The 20512-nt window shown below is 39.5% G+C and overlaps 1 protein-coding gene across 3 annotated transcripts in view; it reads left to right on the top strand.

The window, feature by feature from the left end:
* The window catches only part of LOC124776494 (cytosolic endo-beta-N-acetylglucosaminidase), a 110796-nt gene that overhangs the window by 67564 nt on the left and 22720 nt on the right, over positions 1-20512 (top strand). Inside the window, exons 7-9 of one of the 3 annotated variants that reach the window (XM_047251510.1) lie at positions 1083-1208; positions 17105-17230; positions 17321-17446. In XM_047251510.1, the coding sequence (XP_047107466.1) occupies positions 1083-1208; positions 17105-17230; positions 17321-17446 (378 nt within the window). The remainder of the gene's footprint in view (positions 1-1082; positions 1209-17104; positions 17231-17320; positions 17447-20512) is intronic. The other 2 variants (XM_047251512.1, XM_047251511.1) reach the window with 2 other exon arrangements.

The raw sequence follows: 20512 nt of genomic DNA, 5'->3' as shown, positions 1-20512 counted from the left end.
CAGAAGAACAATCTTGAGGCAAGATGGCAGGCGGTACATATGCATTTCTGTGAGTGTTGTGGTACTGCAATCCACTCGCAGGTCGGAGGGCCTCGAAATGTTCGATGTATAGAGTCCATGCGTAGTGCAGGTGGGTGGCATGGTCGGATTTTGACTGTAGAAATCGTATGGCGGTACACCTCGTTGCGTAGGCCACATGACGATACAGGCGGTTCACCCGTACACACACGATAGTTATTGTTATTGAACTCGGGTAGAACACAGGAAGAGCATCACAAACTGTTGTTGGGGTCACCAATGTGGGAGTTTGGGTCCTTATCGTTATAAATAACAACCCATTGATCCACTTGTTAAATCAATGAACTCATTTATTGTCACACTTCAGATATACGTCATTACACATCAAAAGTATCACATTGATGGAACATAATGGCCGCCTTGGCCCAAAGAGTTTTTGTGCACCAGAGATGTTATGGCACGTCAGTGTTGCCACAGGTATAACATGTAAGTGAATAGAAACAGATGGATCAAAGGAAACAGAGTTCAGAATTAATGCTATAGAGTTTTATATCTTTATTCTGCGAATCACTATCAAACTCGTGGCAGAGGGTACTTTTTATTGTACCCCATATTCCATTCCATTCACAGATGGTCAGATTTTCATGTTAGCCTGTGAAATATATTTAAACATCTTCCTGTTAATATTTTTCAAAATTTCAGTTACTTACTCTCACCAATCAAAAAGCCTGTGACCATTTACAATGCCTTTCTTTGTGTATGTTAGTTCTACATTAACCCAAACTGATACAGGTTTCTGACATCCTATGGGTCAATTATAACTTTCCATATGTGTCATTTACAACTAAGCATATGTGATCAGTCAATTCAATTTTCTGTTAAAAAGTTTTCTAATGCATACAGTCGGTGAGCTATTGCAATGCCATAAGTTAATCTGTAATCCTCTTTGAGTTTGATATTGTAGTCAAAATTACGTATGTGTTTGGTAAGTGGATTTTCTAATGTTTTTTATGTATTGAGAATGAAATTGTCACTCTGCAGCAGAGAATATAATTTTATTCTAGCACTGCTGATGAAATTAGTGAAGCTGAAGCTGTTCCAGGAGCTAACAAAAGTGAAAAGGAACCGTCCCAAAAGGAAATGACTGAGAGTTCGCCAAAACCATTGGATCCTGTGTTGTCTTGCAAGAGGTAATGAACAGAGAAGTATAAACGTTGACACTTAAAAAATGACATAAAAGTATTTTTGGGCCATCTTACCATGTGCCAACGAAATGCACATTAGGTTGAAATTTTTTATTTCATATTAATGGTCTTTTATAGGTAACAAATTTTACGTATTTCTTATATATTTATTTCAAACAATGAAAAATCCAGGATAGATTAATGACAATATTATCAAAAAGTGAAGGTGTTGAGTCACAGACAGTGGAGATGTTGAGTCGCAAACAGGCACAACAAAAAGACTACTAAACACACAATATTTTTTATCCAGAAGGCTTTCTGCTGAAATAGACAACATAAACAGACATTCATGCAAATGTGGTTCACACACACACACACACACACACACACACACACACACATGACCATTGCCTGTGGTTGCTGAGGCCAGTCTGGCCATGTGTGTGTGAGCTGCATTTGTACGAATGTGTGTGTGTGTGTGTGTGTGTGTGTGTGTGTGTGTGTGTGTGTGTGTGTGTCTGTTGTGTATTTCAGAAGAAGGCCTTCTGGCTGAATGCGACATGTTTAGTAGCCCCTTTGTTGTGTCTGTCCGTGATTTATGTATTTATTTACTAGCTGAGTATCCATTGTTGCCCCGATATGTACTTATTCTGATCTTCGATTAGTCCAGCTCGTCCTTTTCTCCCCCTATGTCCATCTCCACCTTCACCCCCTCTTTGTTCATCTCTTCCACACCATTTTTCTGTCCACTACCACTCCCCCCAGTCTCTGTACAACTCATCTTGCCCATTTACCTGTCCATATCCTCCTCCCCATCCCTCTGTCCACCTCTTCTTCCTCCCACCCCTCCTCTGTCTGTTTCCCAATCTCCTCTTCTTCTGTCCATCTCCTCCTCTTTCCCTACTCTGACCAACTCCTTCTCTCTCTACCCATCTCCTCTTCCCCCTTATCTGTGCCTATCTCCTCCTGCCCCCTTGCTGTCTGTTCATCTCATCCTCCCCCATTCTCTCACCATGTCATTATGCTCAACCAGAAGGGGGCTCAGAGTTCATACCCCACAGTATTTCCATCCAGATTGTAACTAATATGTGTACCAAATTTAGTTGCAATCATTCCAAGGGTTTAGAATGGGCTTCTACCCCATTGCTTTGCTCGCATATGCTTATTTCAAATATACATTGATTGGGGGGGGGGGGGGGGGGGAATAACAGCACTAAGAAGGAGCAGTGCAACATAAACGAAAGTTGGTAGGTGTGTTGCTGCATCTGAAAGATGATGTCTATTCAGATTTTGCTTTAAATACATGCTATAACAGTTGTGAGCATCAGTTACCTTTTGAGATAGGACATGGTGGATTGATAGTAGTCAAGAATGCCTTTAAAGTGACAAAACACCATTATCACCACCTCACTGTGTTTGGACAAGGTTGTGTAATACAGCTATGGGAAGCTGGATGTTCCTTCTACAGTACTGCAGAAAGACATGACAGGAATGTAGCCACTGTACTTGATTGCTGACAGTGGTGGCCACAAGAGTGTACGGTCACAATAAGACTAGGCTCCAAACAGCCATGTGGCACTGCCAAGAGGGAAGACCATTGTCCTTGGTGTATGGCTCTGGCGCATCACACTGCATCTACAGCAGCAATTTCAGCAAGAGTTGGCACCGGAGTGACACACGAACTGTTACAAACTTTAAGGACAGCTCCTAGCCAGGTGCTCTGTAGCTTGCATTCCACTGCCCCAGAGCATTGCTGTTTTTGACTTTAGTGGTGCCAAGTGAGAGCTCATTGGAGGGCAGGGTGAAGGCCTGTTGTGTTTTCTGATGAAGGCTGGTTCTGTCTGGGTGCCAGTGGTGGCTGTGTGTTGGTTGGGAGGAGGCCAGTTGAGGATGTGCAGCCAACCTGTCTGTTTGCTACACACACTGGACCTTCACCTGGAGTTATCATCTGGGGGGGGGGGGGGGGGGGGGGGAATTCGTATGACAGCAGAAGCACTCTCGTGGTTATCCCATGCACCCTGACTGCAAATTTGTGTGTCAATATAGTGATTCAACCTGTTGTGCTGCCATTCGTGAACGTTTCAGGGTGTGTTTTCCAACAGGGTAACACTCACCCATATACCGCTGTTGTAACCCAACATGTTCTACAGAGTGCAAACATGTTGTCTTGGCTTACTCAATCACCATGTCTGTCTCCAATCAAACACATATGGGACAACTCCAGTGTCATCCAGAAACAGCATTAACCACCCCTGTATTGATCGGTTAAGTGGAACAGGCATGGAACTGCATCCCATAAGCTGACGTCCAGCACCTGTACAACACAATGCATACATGTTTGCATGCTTGCATTCTACATCCTGGCAGTTGCACTGGTTATTAGTGTACCAGAATTTCACATTTGCAATGACTTATCTCATTCTTACATTAACCTGTGATCTTGCAATGTTAATGCCTTAAGTATTTTACCTAGACAAATGTATTTCTGAAATTTTTTTGCTCTACATTAAGTATTTTTTATACTGATGTATTACACATATATTTAATATTTTTCTCACATATTTGTACCTATATTTCCCTTGTATCTCTAACAAATTTCAACCCACTGTTTCCTTTACATGCAGTAGTAAAGAAGTAATAAATTAAAACACTACGTATCATGCAGCAGTTCCACACGTATCTCAGTGTTTATGAACTCTCATTTCCTGAACTATGTCTTCTACAGTGATAAACAGTCTAAGAGAAACGAAACTATGCACTGCGAGGAATTATCCAAATGGGACAAAAATCAATAGATGTGATGTACACATACAGGCAAACAAATGATTATAACTTCAGAAAAATTATGATTTATTCAAGAGAAAGAGTTTCACAAGTTGAGCAAGTCAGTAATGTGTTGGTCCACCTCTGGCCCTAATGCAAGCAGTTACTCAGCTCAGCATTGGTTGATACACTTGCCTGATGTCTTCCTGAGGGATATCATGACAAATTGTGTCAAATTAGTACATTAGATTGTCAAAATACCAAGCTGGTTGGAGGACCCTGCTCATAATGCTCCAAATGCTCTCATTTGGGGAGAGACCCAGTGACCTTGCTGACCTGGGTATGTTTTGGCAAGCATGAAGACAAGCAGTAGAAACTCTCACTGTGTGCAAGCAGGCATTATCTTGCTGAAATGTAAGACCAGGATGGCTTGGTATGAAGGGCAACAAAATGAGGTCTATATTATCATCAGTGTACTGCTGTTCTGTATGGCTGTTGCAGATGACAACCAAAGGGGTCCTACTATGAAAGGAAATTGCACCCAGAGCATCACTCCTGGTTGTTGGGCTGTATGGTAGGTGACAAACGGGTTGGTGTGCCACCACTGTCTGGGGCGTAGCCAGACACGTTTTCACTGGTCATAGGGGCTCAGTTGAAAGCAGGACTCATCACAGAAGACAGTACTACTATTAAATGTCCTTCTGCTCACTGAAGCACCAGTTGCATGTCGCGTTGATGATAATGATGTATCCAGGGCTCTGGATGCTTCTCTGACAGTTGATTGGTCCTCTCATTTTGTCATCTTTCTAAGTTCACTGCTTCCTTCTTGATGCTGAATTTGGTTGTGGTTCACACATTCCTCCCATCATATCATCAAATAGTGGAATTGCTCTTTTCAAGTGTCGAGCTATTCACCCGTTACTCCAAGCAGCTTCTTCAAGTCCAACTATGTGTCCTCTCTCAAACACTGACATCTGCATAAATATTTCAAGCCCTGTCTGCAAGGCATAGTTACTGTCCAACAGAGTACACAGAATTAAATTCATAAAGACTTCATGCCCTGGTGTCAACATGTCCCCTGTTTACTATCCTTGCATAGTGAAACTGCACTGTACCATCATGCATTCATCCACTGACCACCAACATTTACAGTTTTGCAATTTACATCACTATCTGTATGAATGTCAATTAATGACCAATTAGCATAACTCCTTCATGGTGGGTCTTGAAGTGTAATTTTGCTGGTACATTCAGTGGTGTCCGTGAACCCTCTCTGCAAAATGTTTCTCGAATACAGTTAGTAGTAAGGAAGTAATAAATTAAAACATCATGCTTCATGTAGCAGTTTTACTGCATAAACAGCAAAAAAAGTTGTAAAGGATAAACTTTTTTTCCTTTCATCATTTTGTGGGCGCTGTTAGCAAGAAAAAGTTTCGCAAAAATTTGAAATTATGTGTAAAAATTGTTGCAGATCTCTTAAGTGTTCTCATTCTCAAGTACTGGATGACTGAAGTATGGGTATTCGTGCATCATGGGCTACACTACTTTTGACGCCCACCCCCACCCCTTGAATGGTAGGTGTATATTTCTCCCACAGTGATTCTTTCAAGACAATAAAACACACACACACACACACACACACACACACACACACACACACACATATATATATATATATATATATATATATATATATATATATATATATATATATATATATATATATATATATATGTATACTAATATAATAGAGGGAAACATTCCACGTGGGAAAAATATATCTAAAAACAAAGATGATGTGACTTACCGAACGAAAGTGCTGGCAGGTCGACAGACACACAAACAAACACAAACATACACACGAAATTCAAGCTTTCGCAACAAACTGTTGCTTCATCAGGAAAGAGGAAAGGAGAGGGAAAGATGAAAGGCTGTGGGTTTTAAGGGAGAGGGTAAGGAGTCATTCCAATCCCGGGAGCGGAAAGACTTACCTCGGGGGAAAAAAGGACAGGTGATACACTCGCACACACACTCATATCCATCCGCACATACACAGACACAAGCAGACATTTGTAAAGGCCTTTACAAATGTCTGCTTGTGTCTGTGTATGTGCGGATGGTGATACACTCGCACACACACTCATATCCATCCGCACATACACAGACACAAGCAGACATTTGTAAAGGCCTTTACAAATGTCTGCTTGTGTCTGTGTATGTGCGGATGGATATGAGTGTGTGTGCGAGTGTATACCTGTCCTTTTTTCCCCCAAGGTAAGTCTTTCCGCTCCCAGAATTGGAATGACTCCTTACCCTCTCCCTTAAAACCCACAGCCTTTCATCTTTCCCTCTCCTTTCCTCTTTCCCGATGAAGCAACAGTTTGTTGCGAAAGCTTGAATTTCGTGTGTATGTTTGTGTTTGTTTGTGTGTCTGTCGACCTGCCAGCACTTTCGTTCGGTAAGTCACATCATCTTTGTTTTTAGATATATGTATACGTATACTCATTTTTAGAATATGTATGGATTTGTTTCATCGGACAATATTTCTGCCAGAAGACAAACAGTCTAACAAAAATAAGCAAAGCACCTAGAAGAGTAGCAAGAAGCAAAATGGAACTTCACTGGTTGAGAGGGAATGTGTTGTTATTTCAGTGATTCCAAAATCAAATCAGATTTACAAAGGACTTGGTAGTATGAGCCTCCTGGTTACCATGACATTGCCCCCCCCCCCCCCCCCCCCCCCATAGCTTGTATGCACCCAATGATTTGGTTCGAAAGTGTCATAAAGCCATTGTATCCTCTCCTGAAGCAATTTGGCCCAAAGCTGTGGTAACTGGTCCTTAATATCCTCTACACTGACACTAACAAGGGAAGTCTCTTGGCTCGAACAGAAATTTCATGTTTCAATGTATTTAGAAGCTTTACATACCATTGTAATTATACTGGTGAAAGCACTGAATTTTGTTACCCTAGTTTGGCCACTATCAACCTTAAAAAATGTACCTGAGGTTCCTTAACAAAATGCGTGAAACAATATGCAGTATCATAATAGGCTTATTTGGTGAAAGCAGTGTCTGGACATTCCTCAGAACCACATTCTTGAGCTGCAAAATCAAATGCCACTTGAATCACAATCTTGAATTCAGCAGCATGTTCTGGATTGTTGTGCCCAGCTACTGCCAGGAATATTGAAGGAAGGGCTGATACACTGGAGCGGACAGGTGGCTATGAATAATAGAATGCATTTCCATTATGAAAATTCTGTTTCCTAATTTAGTGTCAAAATCACTGCAGGGAGTCCTTACAGGGGCTGTTATACTTCTTGCATATATTTTATACTAGCTTAGCGCCTGCTGCTTTGCTCGCATTGACCTTAAGGTCTGTACAATTTTTTTCTATCTCCTTTTCCTTTTATTTTTGTGTTGTTACACCCACTGCTCGTGTGTGAATCTACATACTGTGCAAACAGTGGTGTAAAACCAAAAACAAGTTGTTGTGGTTATAGCTTCAAAATTGCCTTAATATTTTCAAAAAACTCTTCACCCCCTGTTTCTGCCCCTTAGTGGTAAAATTCTGAAAAATCCCTTCTTAAATTATGCATATAGCATAAGATCAAAACCCTCTCCAGATTTCAGGTATCTATCCTTAGCATTATGGGCTGGGCAATGATGAGTCAGTTAGTACATTTCCTTTTATAAGTAGTGATTGCAGAAGAAATATACATCAAAAGGCCATGTGTATTTGGTTGTTTTTGGTGGAATGATTATGCATTCAGTGTCTTTGCCTGCAAATAAATCATGTACTATTGTTGTATCCTTGTGAGCACTCCAAGAATCACAAAGTAGTGTACACTTCTGGTTATTTGTGACATTGTCATTAAAACATTCACACAAAAGGATTTTAAATGCTTGTTTCTCATTTTCCCAGTTGTGCTGGCCTCCAAATGTCTTTCTAATTTTTGGGCCAGAAATTATGTCTTAAACACAAACATGCAGTTTATTTGTTAACTGCTTACTCATTGAAAGTTGGACATCCATTATATAAGTGTGAGTTGTATTGCGTACAGATTGGACTAATGGAGCTGTTGATTTTTCCTCGTTTTTAGATAGCGTCACACCAGAAGTTAGCTCATAATTAAATCCACTTTAATCAGTGTTCCAAATTTAGTGTGGATATACTGGAAACTTGCAGTTTTCTGGTGTACTACTTTGACAGAATGGGCCTCAGACTGGTGAATATCTGGTGGTTTTCCTGTACGTATCTGGCTGACATGAAAACAGTAATGTATGTATGGCACATTCTGCATTTTTTTCTTGAGACATGCTGTAAAAGCTGCAGAACATTTAAACTTGGTGTGACCAGTTTCTCTTGCTTTTTGCACTGCCAGAAGTTTCATATGCCAGTAATGGACACATTTTTCTTTATTCCTTGCTACGTCAGAATGAAGTGGAATATGTTGTTTTATCTCCAATTCTTTGATTGCTGTGTTTCTTCAGCATGTATGTTCATAATGTCTTTTTTTTTCACTTAATCAAATATTACTTTGAAGTTCGATATGCTCTTCAGTATCGAACTGTAGGTCACAACTTTACATGGAGGTGTATGATAATCATCGTAAATACATTCCAAATGTAAAATACTAAAAGTATTGAATTTCTTTTCTGGTGAAGGTTCATAGTCACCATAACTGTGAGCTTATCTTTGAGGAGTACTGTTTCTGCCACTGCCACTAAATTTTTTTTAATAAAATCTTGAACAGTATTAATTGTGTCATTATCTGTAAAGCAGTTTTCTTCACCCTCTGTCCTATGCAGTGTAACTTAGCAGTTAAATGGATATTCATTTTTCTCAATAATCAGATCTGCCAAAAACACTACGAAATTGTCATCAACCCATTCTAGATCATCTTACTTTGGATAATGCCTTCTTAATGTGGCTACCACAATATTTAAAATGTTCTAGTCAGTAATGGATTCATTCATTTTTGCTGTATATGTATGATAATACTGACAGACATATACTAAACTTGTCAACTAATTGCTGAGGGAACTGATTGACTGGTGTGTTAACCCACTCTCCCAAGACCGCAAGCACTGCTGTGTACAAACTGAGAGTAACACAATCACATGCTGTCGCCAGCATAGTTAGAAATGTATTATGGGTTTGTCTACAAATGTGTAACTACAAATACCTGTTTGAGCCTGGAGATGTCCCTTGTAAGACTGAGTTGATGCCCAAGCTGATCCCATATATTTTCTATCAGGGCCAAATCTGAGGAACCTGTTTGCCACAGGAGTACTTCAACATCACACAGACAGTTCATAGAGGCAAAAGTCGTGTATGGATGAGTATTGTCCTGTTAAAAAATGGCATCACAGTACTGCCATATGAGAGGTACCATATATCAGGACACGAGATGTCCATTGTGTACTGCTGTGTTTTCAGTTCCCTCCATCACTACTAGCCATGACTTGTAGACATACCCTGTGGCTCACCATGACACCACAGGAGTAACACTGCTGTGTCTCTCCAAAACAGTGGAAAAAGGAACCAACTTGCACACACGTCTGTAGTCTCAGAGAGCTGAAACTACACTGTGACAACTACAGTGTAGTTTCAGCTCTCTGAGATTGCAGACGTGTGCAAGTTGCGTTTGCGCGTTTGTGTGTGTGTGTGTGTGTGTGTGTGTGTGTGTGTGTGTGTGTGTGTATACTGCTGACAAAGGCCTTCATTGCTTCGCATTTCAAAATTTATCCAAAAATAGTCTGCAAATATTTGTTTCACATATAACCTGAAACACTGTATCTACTTGCAGCAATTGCTTCTGGATATTTGATGATGGATAAATTCCGAAACACATCTATGAGTAATAAAGTCATTCATTGCCTGGTGTTTGACTTTTACTATTGCAATCCAATCAGTCTGAATGGAACTACTGATTGTTTTACCATCAATTTGATGTTGGATAAAAAATTATAAAAGAAATATTTTGTCAGGTGGTATAATTACAAATTAACAGTTTCAGATTTTTTCCTTTACGTGTACTGTGAAACCCTGTTTATTGCCACATTTCCTGATTCTATGCCAATGGGAAGTACCCTATAGGTTTCGATGCTGAGTGAGTTTGCGAGTATCAAAATAAGTGACATAAATGGCCATATATTTTGATTACATTGACTTAGAAGCTTCAATTTCTTACACTGCCAAGGGACAATAGATCTTAGTACATGGCATAACATGATACATCTACCCATTCCTGAGAAAAAGTGTTTTTAACAGTCAGAGAGACAGACAGACAGACAGACAGGCCGGCCGCGGTGGTCTAGCGGTTCTAGGCCCTCAGTCAGGAACTGCGCGACTGCTACGGTCGCAGGTTCGAATCCTGCCTCGGGCATGGATGTGTGTGATGTCCTTAGGTTAGTTAGGTTTAAGTAGTTCTAAGTTCTAGGGGACTTATGACCACAGATGTTGAGTCCCATAGTGCTCAGAGCCATTTGAACCATTTGACAGACAGACAAACATATGGACAACAGAGTGATACTGTAAGGGTTCTGTTTTTACTGATTGAGGTTCAGAACCTTAATTACGCAGTATTGAAGGCGCCATTGCCACTCACAAGTAATATTGTTACAGATAAAATATTATGTTCAAACCTAATAAGTCCCATTATCCAAATGATACAGTCCTATAATGGATGCACTTCAGGAACATTATCTGGCCAACTATTTTTGTCGGAGAAGGTGTCACTACTGGAGACATTTGATGGCCCAGTTCTCAAGACCTTTTTCTATACATGTGCAGCTCAAAGTAACTGTGACAAATAGGCTGATGAGAAGGGAACTGTGTTTCTTGAAACAAGAATAATACTTAATATGTTTGACAGCCAGTGGTGACCACGAATCAAATGGATGCATGGCTGTTGCGATGTGATGCTGCAGTACTGATCATAATTGACAATGTCGACTGCTACTAATTGTGGGTGCTCAGAACATGTGTAAAGCTGCGAGGATGGGTCATGGGTAATGTTTGTGGTAGCTCCATCAGTAGAGCATTGACCTGCAAGAGCCAAAGGTCCCAAGTTCAAGTCCCAATCCAGCACACTGTTTTAATCTGCCAGGAAGTGTCACATCAGTGCACACTCTGCTGCAGAGTGGAAATTTCATCATGTGTTGCCATTGTTCTAGGATGCAAGATTATATCCATCTACTAGCACACTCCTAAAAGCATATTCAAGGGCTATGGAACAGTACTGCACATACCTAAGAATGCCGAAGCCCTCTTGATGGCAGTGCAGGTAATGCTTATACCTTTCCCTACTCATTTACCAGAAACATCACTGATCTAACATTTGTACAAAAGGATACCTAAGCTTTATCGAGCAGTAAGTGTTAATGTTTTATTTAACTTTGTAAGAAACATTTTAGGAACTTTCCTTGATTGGCAGGTGTTTGGTCAAAGGCATTACATATATGTGGCTTCCACAGCAGACTCACTGATTTAATAGATTCATTCCTTTTCACACATTTATGTAGATATCGTAGTGATAACCTCCTGTTAGATAGTTTTGTCCAAGGGAATGGTGTGTTAAAAGGCTCAGTATTAAATGTTATGTTATTTTCTTTCCTAATAAATTCAGTAGAATAAACCCTACAATAACTGTTTTTGTGCTCTTCATTCATGGACATTTTCGTAATATACTGCTCTTCTTCCAACATAACAGCGATGACTCATTAGTTGTACTAGATGATTAGGATGCTGGAGAGTGAACAACAATAACTTTTTTAGATATCTCTATAGAAGCCTGTTTTTATTGGTTTTAACATTTTGCAAAATGTTTTTAATCAACTGAAATTACAAGTACGAGATATCACGTCCTTCAGTGAAAAAATCCCATTGTTTGTATTTTTGTGAAGGTACATGGAAAATTTAATTTTTTCTTGAAAATATTCTTACATCACTCTGCATCTTGTTTTCTCCCAAAATAGCCAAGGATAAACCAGAAAATAATCAAGCATGAGGTATGCATATCTGCTAGGATTAAAGTACGAGGGCTATCCACAAAGTACATTACGTTTTGGAATTAAAAATAAATAAAGTATTGGAATTTTTTTTTTATTATATACAGATGAAAGCCACACTTAAATACTACTTTTCTACATAGTTGCCATTTAAATTAAGGCACTTATCGTAGCGATGGACGAGCTTGAAAATTCCTTCGTCGTAAAATTCGGCCGCCTGCACCTTCAACCGCGTGGTTGCCTCTTCTTGAAGCTGTGCATCGTCATCAAAACGCTGCATAGCCAACCACTTCTTCATTGCTGGGAATAAGTGGAAGCCAGGTTGGGACTGTACGGCGGATGAGGAAACAACTCCCACTTAAAAGATTCGAGAACTTCGCGAGTGGCATTTGCCGTGTGGGCCCGGGCGTTGTGAATCAGCAAGATCTTTGAGCCCAACTTTCCCCTGCGCTTGTTTTGTATTGCTCTTCTGAGGTTGTGCAGAGTTTGGCAATACCTTTGAGAGTTTATTGTAGTGCCTCTTTCCAGGACATCCAGAAAAATCACACCTTTTCTGTCCCAAAAGACAGTCATTACGTGGTTGAAGGCGCAGGCGACCGAATTTTACGACGAAAGAATTTCCAAGCTTGTCCATCGCTACGATAAGTGCCTTAATTTAAATGGCAACTATGTAGAAAAGTAGTATTTAAGTGTGGCTTTCATCTGTATATAATAAAAAAAATTTCCAATACTTTATTTATTTTTAATTCCAAAACGTAATGTAATTTGTGGATAGCCCTCGTATCTTGTGCTAGGGGGAGAGAGTGCTATCTAATTCAGTTGTCAAAAGCTGAAACTCTACTCTCACTAGTAATGAAAAATTCTCCCACTTGTTGATAGTAATCCAAATTAAATTGAGCCTGCATAAAATAGCTCTGTCAGAAATGCTGACACTTTCAAATCACTGGACCCGAGATTTAATGATTACTTCCTCACCCTGTAATCAAACATTGCACCCCCTAATAAATAACCAAATACAGTTCCATTTGTTTTACTTGTACGAACACCTAATGAACATTAGTTAAGACAATATAATCCGTAAGATAACAAAATCCTTCGGGTCACTGATAAGTAGTAATTTACTGACTATAAATGATGTTTGTAGCAGAATATTAAAATCTTGTAGTGACTTAATAGGATTACCCTACAGGTATCTTTGTGACAAATCAGTGACCCCCGTACAGACGCAGATATGCTGCATTAACATCCATATACCCAGCTGGGCAGAATCAAACCACCTCTGATTACAGACAAATATCACTCCTTGCAGTCCTTTCAGACACATTTGAGGATGTGGCAGAATTCTAACTCTTTTTGATTGGCTCTCCAGCTTCACTTTTCATTAAGGATACTCCACAGAGAAAACAATGACGTGCCTTACAAATGAAGTCTTGGCAGAGCTAAACAATAAAAATAATATTATTGGCATATTATGTGGCCTTGCCAGAGCCTTTGATTGTGTGGGCCATGATATTTAACTTGGCAAACTAAAGTGTTGTGGCAGTAATGGTGTCCCTCTTACATGGATAGACATTTCATAACAGAAAGTAGTGTGTCTCATTAGTAGGCTGTGTCGTGGACATGAAACTAACCTCAGAATATGTGAATATAATGTGCGAGTGCCCACAAGGACTGGTGTTGATCCCACCCTTGTTCTTAATGTACGTAAGTGATCTTCCAAAGACTTAAAAAGAGCAGTTCAAAAAGCTAATGTTTACTGGTGGCGCAAGTATACTCATCAATTCCACAGCAGTGATGATAGCTGAACAGGCCTACAACTAACAGTTTAAGCCTTAATCTCACAAAGACTCATATTATGTGATTTCAAATGAGCATACACTGCCTGCTAGCATCAGTAGTAGACATTATTACTTATTTGTTTAGCATATGACAATACAAACTGAAATACAAATAATTTACATGAATTGCATAATTTTACAAAATAAATACAACAAATGAAATAAATACAACAAATTAAATAATGGAAAATCTAGGATGGATCGCACACCTCACAAAGTCCAACCACGCAGCCAGAGATGAGCGTTTCCCTAGTGATTCAGTGCCACTCAGGACTGGAGCAACCGAATCACATTCTCCGTTTCAACTGCTTCTTGTTGTGTCCTGAAATGGGGAATGTCCTACACACTATCCTTCTCACCCTTCCCACAGTGGTTTTCTGCTGCCCACTGGACCTTCACAATATCCTCATCCATCCCTACACAACCCCTGCCCCAACCCCTTGCCTCATGGCTCATATCCCTGTAATAGACCTAGATGCAAGACCTATCCTGTAAATCCTCCCACCACCACCTTCTCCAGTCCTGTCACTAACATCATTTAGCCCATCGAAGGCAGGGCTACCTGTGAAAACAGCCACATGATCTAAAGCTAAGTTGCAACCGCCGTGCTGCATTCTATGTGGGCATGACAAAGAACAAGCTGTCTGTCTGTATGAATGGCCCCTTGACAAACTGTGGCCAAGAAACAGTTGGACCATCGAGTTGTTGAACATGCTGCCCAACACAATGTTCTTCATTTTAATGACAGCTTCACAGCCTGTGCCATCTGGATCCTTCCTACCAACAACACTTTTTTGAACTGCACAGGTGGAAACTCTACCTGCAATATATATACATATCCTATGTTCCTGTAACCTCCTGTCCTTGTCCGTCACCAGCTTATCCCCTTCCCTGTTCCCACTCCAGCACTACACAGCCATCTATTCCACCAGTTCAACCCAGGAATTTTACTTCCCTCCCCCCCCCCTCCTTCCTCCCTGTCCTTTATCTAACCTCCCAAATGCACCTAGCTACCCTACCCTCTCCCTACCTTGTTCATCCCTGTATACTCCCATAGGCAGCACTTCCCGGCCCCCACTCCTACCCTGCTATCCCTCGCCACCCACGTTCCAGCCTCCTCCTGATACCCACCTCCCAAATTGCTTCTCCCATCATGCACAGCTGCATGCAGTCTGGCCTCGACAGCCAGGGACAGGTATTTTGTGTGTGTGTGGGTGGGGGGTCTAAGTCGGAAGAAGACTTTTTGGCCAAAAGCTTACTACTCAACATATCCACCATTTTGTCATAAATTCACAAATTAATATCTAAATTTTCAACCCTTTCAAGGGCTCTCTGTGTCACTTCAAAGAAATCTTGATTCCCAGGGTAAGCACCTCTGCTAAAGCTTGTTACAGTGTGTTTTATTTTATGATGTTCAGTGCCATTGTTACATTAAAAAGATCAAGCATTTCTCCATTGGTGAATGTTTTCTGCAGATATGCCATTGCCTGTATGATTCCTGTTAATTGTCCTCCAAAAAAAGTTTTGGCAATTCCATGCAGTCTGTTCTTGTATCAGGCCTTATGAGAGTCTGGTATTCTTGGTGGGAAATTCTGATCCAAGTTTCTGACCACTTCCTATTCATGTGGAAATCCATTGCTTGCGATAATTTTGTCAGTATAGTGGATGGCTGCATAAATTTTAATCAGCTCATTATAAGTGCACACACATCAGAGTGGATTGGAAACTGGGAATTTTAGTTAGTTTTTTATATTCATTGAGAAGTACATTCTATCTTCACACATACAGTGACACAGTGTGTGAAATTCTATGGGATCCAGTTGGGCAATTAATTAAAATGAAGTCAGTACATAGGTAACTAACCAAGAAGTTCATTTCAGCGAGTTTTGCCCTTAGAAGCAGCTCTGATTGTGTTGACCTCAAGATTAGAGTGTTGGCTCATTTTGCATTTTTTTTTTTTTTTTTTTGTATGAAATTATCTTCTGAGTTGGTCCACCAAAATTAAATTCTTTATTCCAGCAGATAAAATCAGTAAGAATATTGTGTAAAGGAAATAACGACACATCTTTTAAGGATTTAGAAGTTTTTGCATTCACTTCCCAATACATTTACTGTATAATATTTTTTATTGCTAACTATGAAAATCTGTTTCAGCTGACCTGTGTCTAGCACAATAACAATACAAGGCACAAAAATAATTTTAATTTTGGCTTTATCACCATGTTTAGGGCTCCGAGTGAAGTTTAGTAGTGTGGTGAATAAACAACAAGCACTCGTCTAACAAGAGTACTATAATTCAAAATAAATTGAAGCATTAAGCCATATAATGATAGTTTATTATTAATACAGTATGCAGATTAAGTTTTTGATTTGACTGTCTTTTGTTAATGTATACCTTGAATCATTCCACCACCTGATACCATGAAATTGAATACACAATGTTCATGAAAAAGATACTCTAATTTGTATTGCAGAGAAGTAGGTATTGCAAGTAGAATATACAAAACAACACTGAAGGCTGCTTACTTTTCAAATAATTTTGGTCTTTTTTTTTTTTTTTTTAAGTATCTTAAGAAGGCCTACACATACATTTTGGCAATTATGAAATGTCTTAGGAACATTCAACTGTAATGTAAGTTAAATAAGTAGGGAGAGGAGCATGCGCATTAATACTGTACCAGTGGTAATGGTGATTCTCTCTAGTATAAAAGATTAGAACATCCTTCTTCTCTTGTGTTGCTGTGTTAAATGGCTTTGGGATGTTTGTCCAGTCTAAGTCTTTAAAGAACATATTTCCTCCACACTTTGTACTGGTTGTTGTTTTTTCCCCCTTCTTTTGGAAGAAGGAGCAATGCAGATTTCAATTTGTAATTTATATTTTTACAAATTGCTTGCAATTTCTGTCTTTTGCACACATCTTAAAACTAAACTTATGGCTTGCCAGAATCAACAAATTATCGCTGATAGCGTTTGATTTGAGTGTACTTCTTAAACTTGCCAAAAACTCAACTTTTTTTACAAACTATGACAGGATTTGTAAAAGTAATAATTTAAATCAAGTTTTTTATGAAAAGGATAACCTATAAATGCCCTGCCAAATTTATGATTAATAATAGTGTAGTAAGCACATTAACTTGTAACATATTTTTTCTGAAATATGTGGCTTTATAGTAAAACTACCATTTTTGCTTGTGTGCATATGTCATTACAGTTTCTTCATATTCAGACACAATAAATGAAATACAATTTCTTTACATTCTTTTTTTCATTTCATTTGTTACAGTTGTCATGATGAAACAGATGTCCCCAGTGGAGATGCAGCGCCATCAGTAGATGCTATAGTTGAAACTGGGGAAGCTACTCGGAGACCTGATCCAGCACCTGAAGTACCAGAGTCCTTTTATAAGAGGTCGAGTTCTGAAAAATTGGCTTTAATTTAGACAAGTCTTAACCACGAATGATATTACAGTTTTTTTAAATGTACTGTATAATTTTTCAGACTGATAATATGCAAGTTTGAGTGGTCTGGTCTGTTACTGGTGTCAGTAGCCATAAAAGATATAAACCATTTGGATGCAAAACTGGATATATTGTTTTTAATACAAGAAAGCTCAGGCAAGTACAGGTTTGTGTTGCAGACTGTTTTTGCATGTTTCTGTGTTCTAAGATGTAAGGAGAAGCATTCTGTTAATCAATTCTGATTACAAAATATTAATGGTATTAAATTTTTGAGATAATGCATGAAAAAAGTGCCTGTAATCTCTGCTAAACACTTGATGCATGTCGCTTGTGCATGTTCACTATCATGTATTGGTTGCAGTTATGGTTCTTTGGAGACTGTGTTTGTATACACACACACCTCAAAACTTAAAATGTTTTGCCACTTTTACTACTTCTTATTGGTGCAAGTCTTACTGGATTAATTGTGGTTAACGATACTTTAAAGCCATCCCCAATATGCATATAATTTAAGAACTCAAGTGAATACATTGTTTACGGTTTCCTTTAAAATAATGGCTATATCATTTCAGAAATAATTAATCCTGCCTTCTGATTTAAACAACATTGCAGACAATTTCAACAGATAAAGAATAACAAAGGCCTAATGATAAAAATTTGTGGCATACCTTTTAATTTCTTCTGTGATACGTTGTGATCCTTACATTATCTGAAATACTTTCTATAACTTGCTCAAATAAGTAGTAGTCCAGGTATGTACTTAATCAGATCTGTTGAACAAGTAGCAGAGGATCCCAACTGATGACTTTTTCACAGTTAGAAATTTTAGAATGTATTCACTGACATTTTAAATAAATGTCTTAGTTGAACATTTGTTTGTTTTGTAGTAGGCAAGTTGCACGGGAAACCAATGAAGACTAACTCTGATGTAGTAAACAGTTTGAAATCTGTTACATAATACTTCCAGAGCATTGCAAGCTGCATTAGAGTAAACAGTCCAGTTCACACACTGTCAGAGTTCCCCAATAACAACCACAGTCCAAAATACAAGTACCATAAACCTGTAGGCAAGGACCTACATCACATAGATAAATTACTTGTAGTGAATAATGAGTGAACTAAACTCTTTATTTGTAGAATCATGCCAAAACTATTAAACAGCTAGAATCAATAAATGCTAAGAAGTTGCATAACGTGTCAGCAAAGATAAAAAACAACATCCAACAAAAAAAAAAAAAAAAACACATCACTCACCCTGACATCATGCTGCACAAGTGCACAAGAAGTATCTCTGCCACAGAGCCCCCCCTTGAAGGGCAGAGCCCGTAGGATGTGTTGATACCGGAATTTAATCTGATGGTTGGCTCTTGTGTGTGTCTGGTGTCTCGGGAGTGGTGACGCTATTGTTTGCAGTGGTGATGTATCTGTTAGTTGTGGTGCTGTCTTGGATGATGTGGGAGGTATCTGTTCACTTCATTCTGCATTCGCTATGTCTTGATGCACAGGTGTGGCATCTGAGATTGATGCAGTAAAACCCACACTGGCTTGATGCATTTTATCAATACCTTTGCTAAAATGCCATTATTCAACATGTCCATGACGTGCTTGTTTGTTCGTAACATTATATGAGAGCAATTGTGGAAGTCTTCATGTACAAACACCTTATGATTGCCAGAGTGGGAAGGCAGTGAGCAACATATATTCATGCAGTGACATTTCAGCGGCTGCAGCCACCGTGTGAGGTTCTCTGTGTTTGGCAGTGAGATAAGTACTAAATAGTCAACTGGAATCCATAGTGGTTCGCAGTAAACCATCTCAGCCCCTGACCCACCAATGTCACATTTGTGAGCAGTTCACTGGCCTAACAACACCAATGGTAACACTTCCGTCCATGGCACATCAATGCTGCTTTCAGAGTTCTGTACCACCATTCCACCTGGTAGGGTGATAGCTAGTCATGTGGCACTGGAAACCACACATTTTGGCCAACTCTGCGAACAGTTTGGACTCAAACTGGCATTCTTAATCAATTGTAACATGTAGGGGGCACCCAAAATGTGAGACCCACGTATACTGAAACATCTTCGCTGTAGTTTTGACTGATATATCAGCTGTTGCGGTTGCCTCTGCTCACCTTATACACCTATCTATGGCAGTAAATAAATACCTGTAACCCTTTGATAGCAGAAGAGGTTTGATCCGGTCCACATGAACATCTGTGCATCTAGCAGAGGTACCTTGAAAATTTCTAGTATCAGTGTGCACATGTTGGCCCACTTTGCTTTGCAGGCAAGGAGTGCAGAAATGTACCCAAAGGCACATGTCTCTTTCCATACCAGGCCACAAAAAGCAGCATGTGAGCAACTTGATTGTGGCATTGATTCCTGAGTGTGAAAAGATGCGGACACTGCATAATAGTGTCTTTCAGAACTTCTCTGAAATGTATGGTCTCAGTTTGCCTTGAGTAATTTCACACCACAGCTTCAGCTGAGACTTAGGAATTGGAATTTGTTCAGACTTCAGATCTGTATGCAGGTCTTTTAATAGTTGCTGTAGTTCTGAACCCACAGTGTATTTCACCGGGAACTTGTAATAGTCTACAATCTCTGAAATCCCACAAGTGCATGAAAAATAGCCATCCACTAAATTCTCTCCACCTCTTACATGGTGTGTGTGTGTGTGTGTGTGTGTGTGTGTGTGTGTTGTAAACTGGCCTATGACTCAATATAAGGGAACTGTATTGGTGAACACTTATCGCTAGTGTCTTTAAAGGCAGGTGTTATAGTTTTTGGTCTGTAAACACACTCTTTGATCTAGCTTCTGCTAATTGCTTCATAGATCGCCAACAGTTCCATGTCATACCTGCTCCACTTTTGTTGTGATCCCTGTAACTTCTTGGAGAAAAACTGCAGTGGCTACCATTGGCCTTCTAAACAGTGGTGAATTGCTGCCCTCATTGCCAAATGGCTAGCATCCACAACAGTAGCTAACTGTGCATAGTGAATTGGGTGAGCAAGCAACACTGCCGTGCTGAGGCATTTTTTAGGACATAAATTGCATCATAGATTGCTACAGCATCTGTAAATCAGGTGTTAAAAGACATTCACCAAAATGTTGTGAAGCAAAATGTGTGTAAAGTTTTTTCATACCATTTTTCCAACTAACTGGTCACTGATCCTTGGCCCACCACCAATGGCATTGCAGTTGATTCATAATGGCCTTGGGCAAGCTT

Source organism: Schistocerca piceifrons, chromosome 2 (assembly GCF_021461385.2).
Source record: "Schistocerca piceifrons isolate TAMUIC-IGC-003096 chromosome 2, iqSchPice1.1, whole genome shotgun sequence".
NCBI lineage: Eukaryota > Metazoa > Arthropoda > Insecta > Orthoptera > Acrididae > Schistocerca > Schistocerca piceifrons.
The sequence above is the reverse complement of the archived record's forward strand: the minus strand, read 5'-3'. Positions and strand labels throughout refer to the sequence as shown.